Here is a 22,626-nt window from a genome sequence, read left to right on the forward strand (position 1 = left end):
GTATTTACCCTTTTCATACATAGGACACAGCTGCAGTAACGAGTCGATAGCGACAATTGAAAACCTTTCAGACAAGTAAAAAAAGCGTCTGTACCTTTTCAGACAGTAGAATTCTGCATAGAATGTTCGGTATTGTTTCCCTGACAACAATAAACGTTGATTGGTGTGCTGTTGTGTTGTTTTTCTGTAGTTTTTTTATGGTAGGGTTGTGTTGTTTCTCTGTAGTTGTTTATGGTAATTAGATAGATGTGTTTTCTTTCTACTAAATGTATTGGTAAGTAATTGTATTTAACCAACTTCAAAGTACTTTTCTTAGGAGTGAGTGGTCTGCGCGCAGGCAGCGCGAGATAATTTGATTGACAGTTCTGGTTGCCTAGTGCTGGATGTTAGCCCCGCTTCAGAAGCATACTCTTTCAGGCAAACAAACATGCCATAGCCGAGGCGCTTTCAACGCGCCACATTCCATATGTCTGAAAGGGGTATATGATAGATTGATTTTTCTTTGGAATACACAATGTTCAGTGTTTTATACTGTACATAGAAATGTAACAATTATATTTTTGGTGAAAATAAAGAGGTTTTTAACAGTTGAAGGTTTTTGGACAGTGTTTGCTTAGATAAATGGACATCTAGAGAGTTATTCTATTGAGGGTTTCACATTTGTTTTTCTATTCAGTTTCATGTTCAGGACCCACCCACACATGTAGATACAAACACAGCACTCACACACACTCACACACACACACACACACACACACACACACACACACACACACACACACACACACACACACACACACACACACACACACACACACACACACACACAATTACCAATCATCCAGTCACCCTGTGTGTTGTCCTCCTCCCCTCAGGTCCAGACAGCAGTCCAGCCGGCAGCCCGACCCCACCCTGCTCCCAGCAGCAGGTCATCCAGCACAACACCATCACCACCTCCAGCACAGTTGTAGGGGGCAGCACTGTGCATAGCCTGCCCAACCACCGTACAGACATCAACCCCATCCACTAGAGACAAGACAGAGAGAGACTACAGTAGCCCCAGCCCCCAACCCCTACCCCCAACCCCTACCCCCAGCCCCCAACCCCTACCCCCAACCTCCAAACCCTACCCCCAACCCCAGCCCCATCCTATCCCTGGTCTAACCCCGCTTCCCTGGCTCTCTGAGGGCTGTCTGTCTGTCTGTTAGTACGGGAAGGGTGGCCTCACACGCTGCCTCTATCTCCAGGATCCGGTCCAGAGAAACCTCTGAGAGAAACCTCTGAGGCCTGCAGGGCTGCTCTTTCTACAGTAGCTATAGTAGTATTTTTATAGACCTTTTTAACTCATACGTGTTCTCTGGGTTTGTCGCTTATTTGTCTTCTATGTTGGTCTCTATTTGTCTTTTATTTGTACTTTAGTTAAAAGGGAGTTTTGCAATTCATGCAGCATTAACCCGTGTGGCGTTTTTGTGATGTCATACCTCTGTTACACCGACACCCCCACCGGGTCACTGTGGTGACACAGCAACGGGACATGAGCCTCAGAACATCACCTCTGTGACCCCCCCTAATGTCATCTCTATGACTATGGTTGCGTCCCAAATGGCACCCAATTCTCTATATAGTGCACTACTTTTGACCAGGGCCCTATGGGTAAATGCCATTTGGGACGATTCTCTTGTATGTGTGTTTGTGACTGATGGATGGACTAGCGGAGACTGAGTCTGAGTACCAGTGTCAGATATGTATGTGTCAGATAGTTACTGTGTTGAAGAGTGCAGTGTTCTGGTTATATGTGTAACATACAGGGTACTTGATCAGATAGTTAGCTAGCAAGTGTGTGGGATGCCTCCACGTTGTTGTTGTTGATGTTGTTGTTTTTAACCAAGTCAAACTGTTGCCATGATATGCTATTACTTGGTTACCGACCAGAATCTGGTGTTTCTATTGAATTATGCTCTTTTTCTAGAAAGGACCATGACTGTTACCCTACCAACCCATCGATGCTATTTAGAGGGAGTTACATGTAATGAAAGATAGAATGGTGTTGAGAATATGTTCAAATTGAAGCAATACATCCTAGTATTGTTGTTCTATCAGCCATATTGCCCTGCACTGTGACACCAGCTAGCCGAGGCAGCTCTGGAGGCTGACCCCTGACCCCTGTCTCCTCCACCCTCCTGGAGGCTGACCCCTGTCTCCTCCACTCTCCTGGAGGCTGACCCCTGACCCCTCCACTCTCCTGGAGGCTGACCCCTGACCCCTGTCTCCTCCACTCTCCTGGAGGCTGACCCCTGACCCCTGACTCCTCCACTCTCCTGGAGGCTGACCCCTGACACCTCCACTCTCCTGGAGGCTGACCCCTGTCTCCTCCACTCTCCTGGACCAAGTAAAGCTTTAAGAAGAGACATCTCCTTTAGTGTTGTTCTAGTGTTGCTACAGCCAGGCTTCCGAAATCAGCGGCACATTCCAAATGACCTGAACATTCCAGGTATGAGCCCTGTGCTGTCCTCTGTCTGCCTCAATATCTCAGGTGGGGTTGTCATACTGTAGGTGACATATAGTGAGAGATATGAGATGAGAGCGTTGATTGATTACATGCTTCCGTAGTCTGACTGTCAGTCTGTGTATGACAGTTAAAGAATGATTGGTTGCCTTTCTATCCCTTTATCATGAAGAGGTCTTACTACCATCTCTAACGAGGTTTAGCAGTTTTAGCCGAATGCTTTCCAAAACGTCACAATGTGCCTGAACTTCTCTCAGTCTTTTATTACTAAATGCAATTAAGGGAATGTCAATTGTTTAAAATTCCTTTTAATCATCATTAACTTTTCCATTGAGCTATCAAGCATTTATAACACATTGTTTTCCCCAGTCTCAGTGAGTGTAGCGTTGATGGACACTGTGTGTATGTTTTATTATGCCATTTAGCTTTAGGCTTTTATTCAAAACGACTTAGTCATGCATGCATACATTCTTTATGTATGGGTGGTCACGGGAATCCAACCCACTATCCTGTGGTTGCAAGCGCCATGCTCTACCAACTGAGCTACAGAGGACCAGTGTTTTGTCGGGAGTTTAGTCTGTAAGGGCAAAACCAGCTGGCAGACTGACCAGGGAGGAAAAGGCTGACCTTCCATCTAACCTCTGACCTCTTCATCCCAGCTCCAACAGACAGGCTGACATGTCGCTGTGTGTGTGTGTGTGTGTGTGCGCGCGCGCTCCATCAACACATCTTCCAGCAGCCCTAACCAGTAGGAAAGCTCAATATTCACTTTAGTTTTGACCACAACTCTGTCATCCTTGCTCAAGTCACCCCTTAGTTAACAATGATCATCTAGGTTCAGCTTACCCTCCCCATATCCAAACCTAAACCATTAGCGGAGGGGGATTCTAAACAGACTTTAGCTCAGTGTCTGGGAGACACTCCACTTTACTCTGTAATTCTTTCCCTGAACATGTTGATCCTAGTTGTACCTTAGACTACATCCTTTAGTAGGAGTGAGCCAACCAGCTCTACAGGCAGGTGAGGTAGAGAGAAATCATGTAGCTGTCTATGCACTTTGACACTTTGTGATATCCAGAGGGTAGAATAGCCATATTGAGGTCTCAGTGATGCCCAGTTCAATACACCAGCGAGACTCTAACTGACTGACTGTTGATCTGTAGAGAGACTGACTGACTGTTGATCTGTAGAGAGACTGAGTGACTGTTGATCTGTAGAGAGACTGACTGACTGACTGTTGATCTGTAGAGAGACTGAGTGACTGTTGATCTGTAGAGAGACTGACTGACTGACTGTTGATCTGTAGAGAGACTGACTGACTGACTGTTGATCTGTAGAGAGACTGACTGACTGACTGTTGATCTGTAGAGAGATGACTGACTGTTGCTCTGTAGAGAGACTGACTGACTGTTGATCTGTAGAGAGACTGACTGACTGACTGTTGATCTGTAGAGAGACTGAGTGACTGTTGATCTGTAGAGAGACTGACTGACTGACTGTTGATCTGTAGAGAGACTGACTGACTGACTGTTGATCTGTAGAGAGACTGAGTGACTGTTGCTCTGTAGAGAGACTGACTGAGTGACTGTTGCTCTGTAGAGAGACTGACTGAGTGACTGTTGCTCTGTAGAGACTGACTGAGTGACTGTTGATCTGTAGAGAGACTGACTGAGTGACTGTTGCTCTGTAGAGAGACTGACTGCATGGCAGTGACTATGCCTAATGATAGGACTCCATAAGGTGCTCCTTTAAGCATGTACCTTTCAGATGTCTGTTAATACAGCAGCTCCAGTGTAGCTAACTGTGAAGGTAGCGAACTACATGAATCAGGTCAACTGGAAACATGCTCTCGCTCTTTCTCCAGTGTGTTGCACCAAGGTTTTGTAGAAAGGGTTGGACAGTCGTTTTGAGGTGTGTGGGCATGTGTGTGAGAATAACTGAGTTTATGAAAGGTTCAACATGTATTAAGGGCTTCCCTGTATTGCAAACAGGTTAACACCTACAAAGTGCTTGCCTTATTTCATCAACTTTGTATTTTCTTTTGAATTTCTAAACCTTGTGGCTTATTACTTTCACCAACTACTTGAGTATTAAACTGTTCTGAAAAAAAAAAAAATGTTGCATCATGTGGAATATATGGCATTGACCTCAACATATTCAACTGGAATTGTTGTTAGATGTTTTGTTGGAATAACAGCTAGTAGTCTGTAGTTCTAGTTAACAGACGCAGGTCAAGCAGAAGGAAGAGAGAGATTTGTTTATCTAACTTTATAGGCAGACATAAGAGACAGGTGAGTGAGTTCAGTATGAGTGTCTGTGTGGGGTGGAGGACAATGCCTGCACATTAACACAAGTATAATTGTATCATTTTAAATATAAAACTATAAATATTGTATAGAATGTCATTAATTTCTGTAATCCTGACTGTACATGTAATGCAACCACCTTTCTTTTCGAAAGGAGTCTTTGATGTTTTGTACATGTATGTAAATGATGTTTGCATAGCACTTGTTTGCAGCCTGTATGTTCGTCAAGGTTAGTTTCTGCGCTTCGATACATGTCCACGGTTTATTATACGTAATGGATTGATGAATTCATAATTGCCTGCATAAAACTTTGTACACGTTCGTGTCTCTCATCACAGCATATTGTATGGTCTGCGCTTTGTTTAGCAGTTGTACAGATGTTACATATCACAGTAGGACAATAAAGCACTTGTTCTGTAACATTACGCAGCGGACTCAGATGTCTTCCGATGTGCCTTTTGAAGCACAGACAAGCCATATAACCTTAGATATATATACCAGGGGAGGACGGCTCATAACAATAGCTGGAACGGCATCAAACACATTCCACCTATTCAGCTCCAGTCATTACCACAAGCCCGTTCTCCCCAATGAAGGTGCCCCCCAACCTCCTGTGGTATACACTGAGTACATTAAGAACAAGTCCCCTGTAACTCAGTTGGTAGAGCATGGCGCTTGCAACGCCAGGGTTGTGGGTTCGTTTCCCACGGGGGGGGCCAGTATGAAAAATGTATGCACTCACTAACTGTAAGTTGCTCTGGAGAAGAGCGTCTGCTAAAATGACTAAAAAAACAAAAAACTAAAATAGTTGCACCCCCCCTCCCCGCCTCCCCCCCTTTTTTTGTCAGCAAATAAGCACATAAAGACACTTTTAATAATGTGTTTCATACATTGATGATGACCATGATGTGGTCTTTACACAAAAAAACTAAACAGATATGGGATATTGTGTTCATATAGCAAGGAGAGATATTATGATGGAATTTAAGACATCCACTGAGTATACCAAACATTTGGAACACCTTCTTAATCATTTTGCCCTCAGAACAGCCTTAATTCGTCAGGGCATGGACTCTACAAGGTGTCGAAAGCGTTCCACAGGGATGCTGGCCCATGTTGACTCCAATGCATCAAACAGTTGTGTCAAGTTGGCTGGATGTCCTTTGGGTGGTGGACCATTCTCAATACACATGGGACACTGTTGAGCGTGAAAAACTCAGCAACATTGCCGTTCTTGACACAAACCGGAGCGCCTGGCACCTACTACCATAACCCGTTCAAAGGCACTTACATTTTTTGTCTTGCCCATTCACCCTCTGAATGGCACACATACACAATCCATGTTTCAGTTGTATCAAAGCTTAAAAATCCTTCTTTAACCTGTCTCCTCCCCTTCATCTGAGTTGAAGTGGATTTAACAAGTGACATCAATAAGGGATCATAGCTTTCACCTGGATTCACCTGGTCAGTCAATGTCATGGATAGAGCAGGTGTTCTTAATGTTTTGTATACTCAGTGTAAACGCATATAGATAATGTGTTAATGATACTGTACTGCAGGGGTAGGAAACCCTGGTCCTGGAGTGCCGCAGGTTATTCATTTTTTTAATTTAACCTACCTGGAAGGACAGGTGTGTTGAATTTAGGCAATCACTGAACTGATCAATTAGCTCAATTGGTCAGGTGTGGTGCCTAGCTGGAACAAAACCATGTAGTACCCGCGGCGTTCCAGGAACAGGGTTGCCTACCCCTGCTGTACTGTGTATAGGATGTGTGTGAATATGTGGGAAGGGATAAATGTCCTGAATAGGTAGGCCTAAGGATTCAGCAACTAGTCACTGACCAATAATCCACATGGGCTTCCAATACAAAGCCCTGAACATTGATTGCTCATTAAATAGTTATAGGTTTAAATGTTCTAAAACCATCAGTAAATATTGAGATGTCTAGACTACTTACTTGAAGTTAATGAGATAATAAGTAGCATGGTGGTTTGCCTTGGTACGTGACAGAGCAAGGAGTAGACTTCATCTCAATGCCAAAACCACTAGATGATCATTTCAGCCTGTTTATCTGTTACTGTTTAGTACTTTCTAAACAGGCTGCCATAATTGTCTGTAAAGGTTATGGAGTTGTCTCTTAGTAGTACGAAAATGTATGCACGCACTAACTGTAAGTTGCTCTGGATAAGAGCGTCTGCTAAATGACTAAAATGTTAAATGTAGTACCTACTATTATCTTAACAGAGGCAGGTATTGCAGCCTATTCATAGTTGAATTGTTATTTTTGATTAAACAGCATGCTCGTGTATGACTGAATTCATTGACATGTAGATAAAAAGGCCTTAGTCATTATCTGAAGTTGGATAGTGGAACTTTTTACTAAAGTTTTATAAGAGAAATTATATATATTCTTTGAGTAACTTTGTCGCATTTACAAGGGACAATACCGCTAGGCATTTACAGTATTTCAAACACTAGCGCCCTCTGGTGTTCCTCCATGGAACTTGTTGACGTGCCCATGTTTGTTTAATTTATTTTTATTACAATTGCATTGCATGCCAACCTCTTCATGAAAAATATATTGATCATGTGCAACATAAATCATTATTCCCCACTGTCAAAAAACAGCAAAATATTCATTTGACGGATCCACAGAATAGCAAACATGAGAATTCATTGGCAGTGCATCAGAGATCAGTCACAATCTGATGGTTAAAGTAGGATTTAGGAGGTCATTAAACCCTGATGAAGGCAGCTTAGCTGTCCAAACGTTTGTATCCATTACATTTAATATTTTCTAGGTGATAGACCTCTACCACATATAATTAGCTTTCCATGGTTACTAACTTGCTAATCAATAGTGTTTGAAATAAACATCCACTGGGAATCTGGAGACACACCTAATCAAAAGTGGAGGAACTCAGATCAACTGTGTTCCTGCTCAGTTCTGCCAACTCAAATAAATCCCTGTGTTGAGAGGAATCTGTCAATCATATCAAAGGACCTCTCTGGTTGGTCGTACGGTAGTATGTGCCCTCCCCCTCGTATAATCACCTGCATGACAAGGAGACAAACAGACAGTCAGACAGGTTTAGCACGTGAACCAGTGGTCATGGGATGGTCACGGTCATGTTCAGTTTGCCCATCAGGAGCACTGTGTTACAAACTTGGTGTCCATAAAGTTGATCTTATCTTCCTGGCACTGATTCTGCTCATAACAGCGATTTTGAATAAGACTCTACTTGCAATAACTGTCACATGGTTGTTGTTTTTTCCTACTAAACTTAGTTGAATGCACTGACTAAGGCGCTCTGCATGAGAGCTACTGCCAAATGACTCACATTATGTTTAGTTATGCTATGTTAACATTTTAAAGGTTGGCCAAATGCCCTGAATACCCAGTAAAGTCCTGGACAGACATGCAGTACTCACCTGGTAGAATTCTCCTACTTGGCGTACGTATCCAGCCACCTCTGTGTCCTCTGGCTGGATCTTCCAATGGAAGCGAGGGGCTTTGTTGAACTCATCAGCCCCGGTCCAGTTCACCGTGGGCAGGAACCTCTCGGTCAGTGGGGCCGCCACAATCACATCCAGCTGACCACTGTAGATCAACACCTGTGTGTGTGTGTGTGTGTGTGTGTGTGTGTGTGTGTGTGTACAGAAGAAAGAGATAAGGCATTTATTAAATGATTACAGTATAGTGGTCCAAACAATCAACTAGTCTTTCTAAATAGATGAGGAGAGAAGTTAGCGACTGATACTGTAGTTAGTAACTGATAATGTAGTTAGTGACTGATACTGTAGTTAGTCACTGATACTGTAGTTAGTAATATACTGTAGTTAGCAACTGATACTGTAGTTAGTGATATACTGTAGCTAGTGACTGATACTGTAGCTAGTGACTGATACTGTAGTTAGTGATATACTGTAGCTAGTGACTGATACTGTAGTTAGTGATATACTGTAGCTAGCTACTGATACTGTAGTTAGTAATATACTGTAGTTAGCGACTGATACTGTAGTTAGTGATATACTGTAGCTAGTGACTGATACTGTAGTTAGTGATATACTGTAGCTAGCGACTGATACTGTAGTTAGTGATATACTGTAGCTAGTGACTGATACTGTAGCTAGTGACTGATACTGTAGTTAGTAACTGATACTGTAGTTAGTGATATACTGTAGCTAGTGACTGATACTGTAGTTAGTGATATATTGTAGCTAGTGACTGATACTGTAGTTAGTAATATACTGTAGCTAGTGACTGATACTGTAGTTAGTGATATACTGTAGCTAGTGACTGATACTGTAGTTAGTAATATACTGTAGCTAGTGACTGATACTGTAGTTAGTGATATACTGTAGCTAGTGACTGATACTGTAGTTAATGATATACTGTAGCTAGTGACTGATACTGTAGTTAGTGATATACTGTAGCTAGTGACTGATACTGTAGTTAGTGATATACTGTAGCTAGTGACTGATACTGTAGTTAGTTATATACTGTAGCTAGTGACTGATACTGTAGTTAGTAATATACTGTAGCTAGTGACTGATACTGTAGTTAGTAATATACTGTAGCTAGTGACTGATACTGTAGTTAGTGATATACTGTAGCTAGTGACTGATACTGTAGTTAGTGATATAGTGTAGCTAGTGACTGATACTGTAGTTAGTAATATACTGTAGCTAGTGACTGATACTGTAGTTAGTGATATACTGTAGCTAGTGACTGATACTGTAGTTAGTGATATACTGTAGCTAGTAACTGATACTGTAGTTAGTGATATACTGTAGCTAGTGACTGATACTGTAGTTAGTAATATACTGTAGCTAGTAACTGATACTGTAGTTAGTGATATACTGTAGCTAGTGACTGATACTGTAGTTAGTGATATACTGTAGCTAGTGACTGATACTGTAGTTAGTGACTGATACTGTAGCTAGTGACTGATACTGTAGTTAGTAACTGATACTGTAGTTAGTGATATACTGTAGCTAGTGACTGATACTGTAGTTGGTGATATACTGTAGCTAGTGACTGATACTGTAGTTGGTGATATACTGTAGCTAGTGACTGATACTGTAGTTAGTCATATACTGTAGCTAGTGACTGATACTGTAGTTAGTGATATACTGTAGCTAGTGACTGATACTGTAGTTAGTAATATACTGTAGCTAGTAACTGATACTGTAGTTAGTGATATACTGTAGCTAGTGACTGATACTGTAGTTAGTGCTATACTGTAGCTAGTGACTGATACTGTAGCTAGTGACTGATACTGTAGCTAGTGACTGATACTGCAGTTAGTGCTATACTGTAGCTAGTGACTGATACTGTAGCTAGTGACTGATACTGTAGCTAGTAACTGATACTGTAGCTAGTGATATAATGTAGCTAGTGACTGATACTGTAGTTAGTGATATACTGTAGCTAGTGACTGATACTGTAGTTAGTAATATACTGTAGCTAGTGACTGATACTGTAGTTAGTAATATACTGTAGCTAGTAACTGATACTGTAGTTAATGATATACTGTAGCTAGTAATATACTGTAGCTAGTAACTGATACTGTAGTTAGTTATATACTGTAGCTAGTGACTGATACTGTAGCTAGTGACTGATACTGTAGCTAGTAACTGATACTGCAGTTAGTGCTATACTGTAGCTAGTGACTGATACTGTAGTTAGTAATATACTGTAGCTAGCGACTGATACTGTAGTTAGTGATATACTGTAGCTAGTGACTGATACTGTAGTTAGTGATATACTGTAGCTAGTGACTGATACTGTAGTTAGTGATATACTGTAGTTAGCGACTGATACTGTAGTTAGTAATATACTGTAGCTAGTGACTGATACTGTAGTTAGTGATATACTGTAGCTAGTGACTGATACTGAAGCTAGTGACTGATACTGTAGTTAGTGATATACTGTAGCTAGTGACTGATACTCTAGTTAGTGATATACTGTAGCTAGTGACTGATACTGTAGTTAGTAACTGATACTGTAGTTAGTGATATACTGTAGCTAGTGACTGATACTGTAGTTAGTGATATACTGTAGCTAGTGACTGATACTGTAGTTAGTAATATACTGTAGCTAGTGACTGATACTGTAGTTAGTGATATACTGTAGCTAGTGACTGATACTGTAGCTAGTGACTGATACTGTAGTTAGTGATATACTGTAGCTAGTGACTGATACTCTAGTTAGTGATATACTGTAGCTAGTGACTGATACTGTAGTTAGTAACTGATACTGTAGTTAGTGATATACTGTAGCTAGTGACTGATACTGTAGTTAGTGATATACTGTAGCTAGTGACTGATACTGTAGTTAGTAATATACTGTAGCTAGTGACTGATACTGTAGTTAGTGATATACTGTAGCTAGTGACTGATACTGTAGTTGTGATATACTGTAGCTAGTAACTGATACTGTAGTTAGTAATATACTGTAGCTAGTGACTGATACTGTAGTTAGTAATATACTGTAGCTAGTGACTGATACTGTAGTTAGTGATATACTGTAGCTAGTGACTGATACTGTAGTTAGTGATATACTGTAGTTAGCGACTGATACTGTAGTTAGTAATATACTGTAGCTAGTGACTGATACTGTAGTTAGTGATATACTGTAGCTAGTGACTGATACTGAAGCTAGTGACTGATACTGTAGTTAGTGATATACTGTAGCTAGTGACTGATACTCTAGTTAGTGATATACTGTAGCTAGTGACTGATACTGTAGTTAGTAACTGATACTGTAGTTAGTGATATACTGTAGCTAGTGACTGATACTGTAGTTAGTGATATACTGTAGCTAGTGACTGATACTGTAGTTAGTAATATACTGTAGCTAGTGACTGATACTGTAGTTAGTGATATACTGTAGCTAGTGACTGATACTGTAGTTAGTGATATACTGTAGCTAGTGACTGATACTGTAGTTAGTAACTGATACTGTAGTTAGTGATATACTGTAGCTAGTGACTGATACTGTAGTTGGTGATATACTGTAGCTAGTGACTGATACTGTAGTTGGTGATATACTGTAGCTAGTGACTGATACTGTAGTTAGTCATATACTGTAGCTAGTGACTGATACTGTAGTTAGTGATATACTGTAGCTAGTGACTGATACTGTAGTTAGTAATATACTGTAGCTAGTAACTGATACTGTAGTTAGTGATATACTGTAGCTAGTGACTGATACTGTAGTTAGTGATATACTGTAGCTAGTGACTGATACTGTAGCTAGTGACTGATACTGTAGCTAGTGACTGATACTGCAGTTAGTAATATACTGTAGCTAGTGACTGATACTGTAGTTAGTAATATACTGTAGCTAGTGACTGATACTGTAGTTAGTGATATACTGTAGCTAGTGACTGATACTGTAGTTAGTGATATACTGTAGCTAGTGACTGATACTGTAGTTAGTAATATACTGTATCTAGTGACTGATACTGTAGTTAGTAATATACTGTAGCTAGTAACTGATACTGTAGTTAGTGATATACTGTAGCTAGTAATATACTGTAGCTAGTAACTGATACTGTAGTTAGTTATATACTGTAGCTAGTGACTGATACTGTAGCTAGTGACTGATACTGTAGCTAGTGACTGATACTGCAGTTAGTGCTATACTGTAGCTAGTGACTGATACTGTAGTTAGTAATATACTGTAGCTAGCGACTGATACTGTAGTTAGTGATATACTGTAGCTAGTGACTGATACTGTAGTTAGTGATATACTGTAGCTAGTGACTGATACTGTAGTTAGTGATATACTGTAGTTAGCACCTGATACTGTAGTTAGTAATATACTGTAGCTAGTGACTGATACTGTAGTTAGTGATATACTGTAGCTAGTGACTGATACTGTAGCTAGTGACTGATACTGTAGTTAGTGATATACTGTAGCTAGTGACTGATACTCTAGTTAGTGATATACTGTAGCTAGTGACTGATACTGTAGTTAGTAACTGATACTGTAGTTAGTGATATACTGTAGCTAGTGACTGATACTGTAGTTAGTAATATACTGTAGCTAGTGACTGATACTGTAGTTAGTAATATACTGTAGCTAGTGACTGATACTGTAGTTAGTGATATACTGTAGCTAGTGACTGATACTGTAGTTGTGATATACTGTAGCTAGTAACTGATACTGTAGTTAGTAATATACTGTAGCTAGTGACTGATACTGTAGTTAGTAATATACTGTAGCTAGTGACTGATACTGTAGTTAATGATATACTGTAGCTAGTGACAGATACTGTAGTTAGTAATATACTGTAGCTAGTGACTGATACTGTAGTTAGTGATATACTGTAGCTAGTGACTGATACTGTAGTTAGTGATATACTGTAGCTAGTGACTGATACTGTAGTTAGTAATATACTGTAGCTAGTGACTGATACTGTAGTTAGTAATATACTGTAGCTAGTGACTGATACTGTAGTTAGTGATATACTGTAGCTAGTGACTGATACTGTAGTTAGTAATATACTGTAGCTAGTGACTGATACTGTAGTTAGTGACATACTGTAGCTAGTGACTGATACTGTAGTTAGTAATATACTGTAGCTAGTGACTGATACTGTAGTTAGTGATATACTGTAGCTAGTGACTGATACTGTAGCTAGTGACTGATACTGTAGTTAGTGATATACTGTAGCTAGTGACTGATACTCTAGTTAGTGATATACTGTAGCTAGTGACTGATACTGTAATTAGTAACTGATACTGTAGTTAGTGATATACTGTAGCTAGTGACTGATACTGTAGCTAGTGACTGATACTGTAGTTAGAGATATACTGTAGCTAGTGACTGATACTGTAGTTAGTAATATACTGTAGCTAGTGACTGATACTGTAGTTAGTAATATACTGTAGCTAGTGACTGATACTGTAGTTAGTGATACACTGTAGCTAGTGACTGATACTGTAGTTAGTAATATACTGTAGCTAGTAACTGATACTGTAGTTAGTGATATACTGTAGCTAGTGACTGATACTGTAGTTAGTGATATACTGTAGCTAGTGACTGATACTCTAGTTATTGATATACTGTAGCTAGTGACTGATACTGTAGTTAGTGATATACTGTAGCTAGTGACTGATACTGTAGTTTGTGATATACTGTAGCTAGTGACTGATACTGTAGTTAGTGATATACTGTAGCTAGTGACTGATACTGTAGTTAGTAATATACTGTAGCTAGTGACTGATACTGTAGTTAGTGCTATACTGTAGCTAGTGATATACTGTAGCTAGTGACTGATACTGTAGTTAGTGCTATACTGTAGCTAGTGACTGATACTGTAGCTAGTGACTGATATTGTAGCTAGTAAATGATACTGCAGTTAGTGCTATACTGTAGCTAGTGACTGATACTGTAGCTAGTGACTGATACTGTAGTTAGTAACTGATACTGTAGTTAGTGATATACTGTAGCTAGTAACTGATACTGTAGTTAGTAATATACTGTAGCTAGTGACTGATACTGTAGTTAGTAATATACTGTAGCTAGTGACTGATACTGTAGTTAGTGATATACTGTAGCTAGTGACTGATACTGTAGTTAGTGATATACTGTAGCTAGTGACTGATACTGTAGCTAGTGACTGATACTGTAGCTAGTGACTGATACTGTAGTTAGTAATATACTGTAGCTAGTGACTGATACTGTAGTTAGTGATATACTGTAGCTAGTGACTGATACTGTAGTTAGTGATATACTGTAGCTAGTGACTGATACTGTAGTTAGTGATATACTGTAGCTAGTGACTGATACTGTAGTTAGTGATATACTGTAGCTAGTGACTGATACTGTAGTTAGTGATATACTGTAGCTAGTGACTGATACTGTAGCTAGTGACTGATACTGTAGTTAGTAACTGATACTGTAGTTAGTGATATACTGTAGCTAGTGACTGATACTGTAGTTAGTGATATACTGTAGCTAGTGACTGATACTGTAGTTAGTAATATACTGTAGCTAGTGACTGATACTGTAGTTAGTTATATACTGTAGCTAGTGACTGATACTGTAGTTAATGATATACTGTAGCTAGTGCCTGATACTGTAGTTAGTAATATACTGTAGATAGTGACTGATACTGTAGTTAGTGATATACTGTAGCTAGTGACTGATACTGTAGTTAGTGATATACTGTAGCTAGTGACTGATACTGTAGTTAGTAATATACTGTAGCTAGTGACTGATACTGTAGTTAGTAATATACTGTAGCTAGTGACTGATACTGTAGTTAGTGATATACTGTAGCTAGTGACTGATACTGTAGTTAGTGATATACTGTAGCTAGTGACTGATACTGTAGTTAGTAATATACTGTAGCTAGTGACTGATACTGTAGTTAGTGATATACTGTAGCTAGTGACTGATACTGTAGTTAGTGATATACTGTAGCTAGTAACTGATACTGTAGCTAGTGACTGATACTGTAGCTAGTAAATGATACTGCAGTTAGTGCTATACTGTAGCTAGTGACTGATACTGTAGCTAGTGACTGATACTGTAGCTAGTGATATACTGTAGCTAGTAACGGATACTGTAGTTAGTGATATACTGTAGCTAGTAACTGATACTGTAGTTAGTAATATACTGTAGCTAGTGACTGATACTGTAGTTAGTAATATACTGTAGCTAGTGACTGATACTGTAGTTAGTGATATACTGTAGCTAGTGACTGATACTGTAGTTAGTGATATACTGTAGCTAGTGACTGATACTGTAGCTAGTGACTGATACTGTAGCTAGTGACTGATACTGTAGTTAGTGATATACTGTAGCTAGTGACTGATACTGTAGCTAGTGACTGATACTGTAGTTAGTAACTGATACTGTAGTTAGTGATATACTGTAGCTAGTAACTGATACTGTAGTTAGTGATATACTGTAGCTAGTGACTGATACTGTAGTTAGTAATATACTGTAGCTAGTAACTGATACTGTAGTTAGTGATATAATGTAGCTAGTGACTGATACTGTAGTTAGTGATATACTGTAGCTAGTGACTGATACTGTAGTTAGTGACTGATACTGTAGCTAGTGACTGATACTGTAGTTAGTAACTGATACTGTAGTTAGTCATATACTGTAGCTAGTGACTGATACTGTAGTTAGTGATATACTGTAGATAGTGACTGATACTGTAGTTAGTAATATACTGTAGCTAGTAACTGATACTGTAGTTAGCGATATACTGTAGCTAGTGACTGATACTGTAGTTAGTGATATACTGTAGCTAGTGACTGATACTGTAGTTAGTAATATACTGTAGCTAGTGACTGATACTGTAGTTAGTAATATAATGTAGCTAGTGACTGATACTGTAGTTAGTGATACACTGTAGCTAGTGACTGATACTGTAGTTAGTAATATACTGTAGCTAGTAACTGATACTGTAGTTAGTGATATACTGTAGCTAGTGACTGATACTGTAGTTAGTGATATACTGTAGCTAGTGACTGATACTCTAGTTATTGATATACTGTAGCTAGTGACTGATACTGTAGTTAGTGATATACTGTAGCTAGAGACTGATACTGTAGCTAGTGATATACTGTAGCTAGTGACTGATACTGTAGTTAGTGCTATACTGTAGCTAGTGACTGATACTGTAGCTAGTAACCGATACTGTAGCTAGTAACAGATACTGTAGCTAGTGACTGATACTGTAGCTAGTGATATACTGTAGCTAGTAACGGATACTGTAGCTAGTGACTGATACTGTAGTTAGTGGTATACTGTAGCTAGTAACCGATACTGTAGCTAGTAACCGATACTGTAGCTAGTGACTGATACTGTAGCTAGTGATATACTGTAGCTAGTAACGGATACTGTAGCTAGTGACTGATACTGTAGCTAGTGATATACTGTAGCTAGTAACCGATACTGTAGCTAGTAACTGATACTGTAGCTAGTAACCAATACTGTAGCTAGTAACTGATACTGTAGCTAGTGACTGATACTGTAGCTAGTAACTGATACTGTAGCTAGTAACTGATACTGTAGCTAGTAACAGATACTGTAGCTAGTGACTGATACTGTAGCTAGTGATATACTGTAGCTAGTAACGGATACTGTAGCTAGTGACTGATACTGTAGCTAGTGATATACTGTAGCTAGTAACCGATACTGTAGTTAGTAACTGATACTGTAGTTAGTGATATACTGTAGCTAGTGACTGATACTGTAGTTGGTGATATACTGTAGCTAGTGACTGATACTGTAGTTAGTGATATACTGTAGCTAGCGACTGATACTGTAGTTAGTCATATACTGTAGCTAGCGACTGATACTGTAGTTAGTGACATACTGTAGCTAGCGACTGATACTGTAGTTAGTGATATACTGTAGCTAGTGACTGATACTGTAGTTAGTGATATACTGTAGCTAGTGACTGATACTGTAGTTAGTGATATACTGTAGTTAGCGACTGATACTGTAGTTAGTAATATACTGTAGCTAGTGACTGATACTGTAGTTAGTGATATACTGTAGCTAGTGACTGATACTGTAGCTAGTGACTGATACTGTAGCTAGTGATATACTGTAGCTAGTGACTGATACTCTAGTTAGTGATATACTGTAGCTAGTGACTGATACTGTAGTTAGTAACTGATACTGTAGTTAGTGATATACTGTAGCTAGTGACTGATACTGTAGCTAGGAACTGATACTGTAGTTAGTGATATACTGTAGCTAGTGACTGATACTGTAGTTAGTGATATACTGTAGCTAGTGACTGATACTGTAGCTAGTGACTGATACTGTAGTTAGTAACTGATACTGTAGTTAGTGATATACTGTAGCTAGTGACTGATACTGTAGTTAGTGATATACTGTAGCTAGTGACTGATACTGTAGTTAGTGATATACTGTAGCTAGTGACTGATACTGTAGTTAGTAATATACTGTAGCTAGTAACTGATACTGTAGTTAGCTATATACTGTAGCTAGTGACTGATACTGTAGTTAGTGATATACTGTAGCTAGTGACTGATACTGTAGTTAGTAATATACTGTAGCTAGTGACTGATACTGTAGTTAGTAATATACTGTAGCTAGTGACTGATACTGTAGTTAGTGATACACTGTAGCTAGTGACTGATACTGTAGTTAGTAATATACTGTAGCTAGTGACTGATACTGTAGTTAGTGATATACTGTAGCTAGTGACTGATACTGTAGTTAGTGATATACTGTAGCTAGTGACTGATACTCTAGATATTGATATACTGTAGCTAGTGACTGATACTGTAGTTAGTGATATACTGTAGCTAGTAACTGATACTGTAGTTTGTGATATACTGTAGCTAGTGACTGATACTGTAGTTAGTGATATACTGTAGCTAGTGACTGATACTGTAGTTAGTAATATACTGTAGCTAGTGACTGATACTGTAGTTAGTGCTATACTGTAGCTAGTGATATACTGTAGCTAGTGACTGATACTGCAGTTAGTGCTATACTGTAGCTAGTGACTGATACTGTAGCTAGTGACTGATACTGTAGCTAGTGACTGATACTGTAGTTAGTAACTGATACTGTAGTTAGTGATATACTGTAGCTAGTAACTGATACTGTAGTTAGTAATATACTGTAGCTAGTGACTGATACTGTAGTTAGTAATATACTGTAGCTAGTGACTGATACTGTAGTTAGTGATATACTGTAGCTAGTGACTGATACTGTAGTTAGTGATATACTGTAGCTAGTGACTGATACTGTAGCTAGTGACTGATACTGTAGCTAGTGACTGATACTGTAGTTAGTAATATACTGTAGCTAGTGACTGATACTGTAGTTAGTGATATACTGTAGCTAGTGACTGATACTGTAGTTAGTGATATACTGTAGCTAGTGACTGATACTGTAGTTAGTGATATACTGTAGCTAGTGACTGATACTGTAGTTAGTGATATACTGTAGCTAGTGACTGATACTGTAGTTAGTGATATACTGTAGCTAGTGACTGATACTGTAGCTAGTGACTGATACTGTAGTTAGTAACTGATACTGTAGTTAGTGATATACTGTAGCTAGTGACTGATACTGTAGTTAGTGATATACTGTAGCTAGTGACTGATACTGTAGTTAGTAATATACTGTAGCTAGTGACTGATACTGTAGTTAGTAATATACTGTAGCTAGTGACTGATACTGTAGTTAGTGATATACTGTAGCTAGTGACTGATACTGTAGTTAATGATATACTGTAGCTAGTGACTGATACTGTAGTTAGTAATATACTGTAGATAGTGACTGATACTGTAGTTAGTGATATACTGTAGCTAGTGACTGATACTGTAGTTAGTGATATACTGTAGCTAGTGACTGATACTGTAGTTAGTAATATACTGTAGCTAGTGACTGATACTGTAGTTAGTAATATACTGTAGCTAGTGACTGATACTGTAGTTAGTGATATACTGTAGCTAGTGACTGATACTGTAGTTAGTGATATACTGTAGCTAGTGACTGATACTGTAGTTAGTAATATACTGTAGCTAGTGACTGATACTGTAGTTAGTGATATACTGTAGCTAGTGACTGATACTGTAGTTAGTGATATACTGTAGCTAGTAACTGATACTGTAGCTAGTGACTGATACTGTAGCTAGTAAATGATACTGCAGTTAGTGCTATACTGTAGCTAGTGACTGATACTGTAGCTAGTGACTGATACTGTAGCTAGTGACTGATACTGTAGTTAGTAACTGATACTGTAGTTAGTGATATACTGTAGCTAGTAACTGATACTGTAGTTAGTAATATACTGTAGCTAGTGACTGATACTGTAGTTAGTAATATACTGTAGCTAGTGACTGATACTGTAGTTAGTGATATACTGTAGCTAGTGACTGATACTGTAGTTAGTGATATACTGTAGCTAGTGACTGATACTCTAGATATTGATATACTGTAGCTAGTGACTGATACTGTAGTTAGTGATATACTGTAGCTAGTAACTGATACTGTAGTTTGTGATATACTGTAGCTAGTGACTGATACTGTAGTTAGTGATATACTGTAGCTAGTGACTGATACTGTAGTTAGTAATATACTGTAGCTAGTGACTGATACTGTAGTTAGTGCTATACTGTAGCTAGTGATATACTGTAGCTAGTGACTGATACTGCAGTTAGTGCTATACTGTAGCTAGTGACTGATACTGTAGCTAGTGACTGATACTGTAGCTAGTGACTGATACTGTAGTTAGTAACTGATACTGTAGTTAGTGATATACTGTAGCTAGTAACTGATACTGTAGTTAGTAATATACTGTAGCTAGTGACTGATACTGTAGTTAGTAATATACTGTAGCTAGTGACTGATACTGTAGTTAGTGATATACTGTAGCTAGTGACTGATACTGTAGTTAGTGATATACTGTAGCTAGTGACTGATACTGTAGCTAGTGACTGATACTGTAGCTAGTGACTGATACTGTAGTTAGTAATATACTGTAGCTAGTGACTGATACTGTAGTTAGTGATATACTGTAGCTAGTGACTGATACTGTAGTTAGTGATATACTGTAGCTAGTGACTGATACTGTAGTTAGTGATATACTGTAGCTAGTGACTGATACTGTAGTTAGTGATATACTGTAGCTAGTGACTGATACTGTAGTTAGTGATATACTGTAGCTAGTGACTGATACTGTAGCTAGTGACTGATACTGTAGTTAGTAACTGATACTGTAGTTAGTGATATACTGTAGCTAGTGACTGATACTGTAGTTAGTGATATACTGTAGCTAGTGACTGATACTGTAGTTAGTAATATACTGTAGCTAGTGACTGATACTGTAGTTAGTTATATACTGTAGCTAGTGACTGATACTGTAGTTAATGATATACTGTAGCTAGTGACTGATACTGTAGTTAGTAATATACTGTAGATAGTGACTGATACTGTAGTTAGTGATATACTGTAGCTAGTGACTGATACTGTAGTTAGTGATATACTGTAGCTAGTGACTGATACTGTAGTTAGTAATATACTGTAGCTAGTGACTGATACTGTAGTTAGTAATATACTGTAGCTAGTGACTGATACTGTAGTTAGTGATATACTGTAGCTAGTGACTGATACTGTAGTTAGTGATATACTGTAGCTAGTGACTGATACTGTAGTTAGTAATATACTGTAGCTAGTGACTGATACTGTAGTTAGTGATATACTGTAGCTAGTGACTGATACTGTAGTTAGTGATATACTGTAGCTAGTAACTGATACTGTAGCTAGTGACTGATACTGTAGCTAGTAAATGATACTGCAGTTAGTGCTATACTGTAGCTAGTGACTGATACTGTAGCTAGTGACTGATACTGTAGCTAGTGACTGATACTGTAGTTAGTAACTGATACTGTAGTTAGTGATATACTGTAGCTAGTAACTGATACTGTAGTTAGTAATATACTGTAGCTAGTGACTGATACTGTAGTTAGTAATATACTGTAGCTAGTGACTGATACTGTAGTTAGTGATATACTGTAGCTAGTGACTGATACTGTAGTTAGTGATATACTGTAGCTAGTTACTGATACTGTAGCTAGTACCTGATACTGTAGCTATTGACTGATACTGTAGTTAGTGATATACTGTAGCTAGTGACTGATACTGTAGCTAGTGACTGATACTGTAGTTAGTAACTGATACTGTAGTTAGTGATATACTGTAGCTAGTAACTGATACTGTAGTTAGTGATATACTGTAGCTAGTGACTGATACTGTAGTTAGTAATATACTGTAGCTAGTAACTGATACTGTAGTTAGTGATATAATGTAGCTAGTGACTGATACTGTAGTTAGTGATATACTGTAGCTAGTGACTGATACTGTAGTTAGTGACTGATACTGTAGCTAGTGACTGATACTGTAGTTAGTAACTGATACTGTAGTTAGTCATATACTGTAGCTAGTGACTGATACTGTAGTTAGTGATATACTGTAGCTAGTGACTGATACTGTAGTTAGTAATATACTGTAGCTAGTAACTGATACTGTAGTTAGCTATATACTGTAGCTAGTGACTGATACTGTAGTTAGTGATATACTGTAGCTAGTGACTGATACTGTAGTTAGTAATATACTGTAGCTAGTGACTGATACTGTAGTTAGTAATATAATGTAGCTAGTGACTGATACTGTAGTTAGTGATACACTGTAGCTAGTGACTGATACTGTAGTTAGTAATATACTGTAGCTATTAAACTGATACTGTAGTTAGTGATATACTGTAGCTAGTGACTGATACTGTAGTTAGTGATATACTGTAGCTAGTGACTGATACTCTAGTTATTGATATACTGTAGCTAGTGACTGATACTGTAGTTAGTGATATACTGTAGCTAGTGACTGATACTGTAGCTAGTGATATACTGTAGCTAGTGACTGATACTGTAGTTAGTGCTATACTGTAGCTAGTGACTGATACTGTAGCTAGTAACCGATACTGTAGCTAGTAACAGATACTGTAGCTAGTGACTGATACTGTAGCTAGTGATATACTGTAGCTAGTAACGGATACTGTAGCTAGTGACTGATACTGTAGTTAGTGGTATACTGTAGCTAGTAACCGATACTGTAGCTAGTAACCGATACTGTAGCTAGTAACAGATACTGTAGCTAGTGACTGATACTGTAGCTAGTGATATACTGTAGCTAGTAACGGATACTGTAGCTAGTGACTGATACTGTAGCTAGTGATATACTGTAGCTAGTAACCGATACTGTAGCTAGTAACTGATACTGTAGCTAGTAACCA

At 38.7% G+C, this 22,626-nt stretch overlaps 2 protein-coding genes across 2 annotated transcripts in view; one reads left to right on the forward strand and one right to left on the reverse strand.

Moving 5' to 3' along the window:
* Window positions 1-1,030, forward strand: part of LOC311120316 (cyclic AMP-responsive element-binding protein 5-like) — a gene marked incomplete at its 3' end in the record, with an annotated part of 54,418 nt that extends 53,388 nt beyond the window's left edge. Inside the window, exon 10 of the mRNA XM_084194938.1 lies at window positions 876-1,030. Coding sequence (XP_084051064.1) covers window positions 876-1,030 — 155 coding nt within the window. The remainder of the gene's footprint in view (window positions 1-875) is intronic.
* Window positions 1,031-7,334: 6,304 nt separating this feature from the next.
* Window positions 7,335-22,626, reverse strand: part of LOC311120335 (putative serine carboxypeptidase CPVL) — a 29,565-nt gene continuing 14,273 nt past the window's right edge. Inside the window, exons 12-13 of the mRNA XM_084194956.1 lie at window positions 8,246-8,428; window positions 7,335-7,867 (exon numbers count right to left, since the gene is read on the reverse strand). Coding sequence (XP_084051082.1) covers window positions 7,769-7,867; window positions 8,246-8,428 — 282 coding nt within the window. The 3' untranslated portion in view covers window positions 7,335-7,768. The remainder of the gene's footprint in view (window positions 7,868-8,245; window positions 8,429-22,626) is intronic.

Source organism: Coregonus lavaretus (genome assembly GCF_964263955.1).
Source record: "Coregonus lavaretus genome assembly, contig: HAP1_SCAFFOLD_166, whole genome shotgun sequence".
NCBI classification, from domain to species: Eukaryota; Metazoa; Chordata; class Actinopteri; order Salmoniformes; family Salmonidae; genus Coregonus; species Coregonus lavaretus.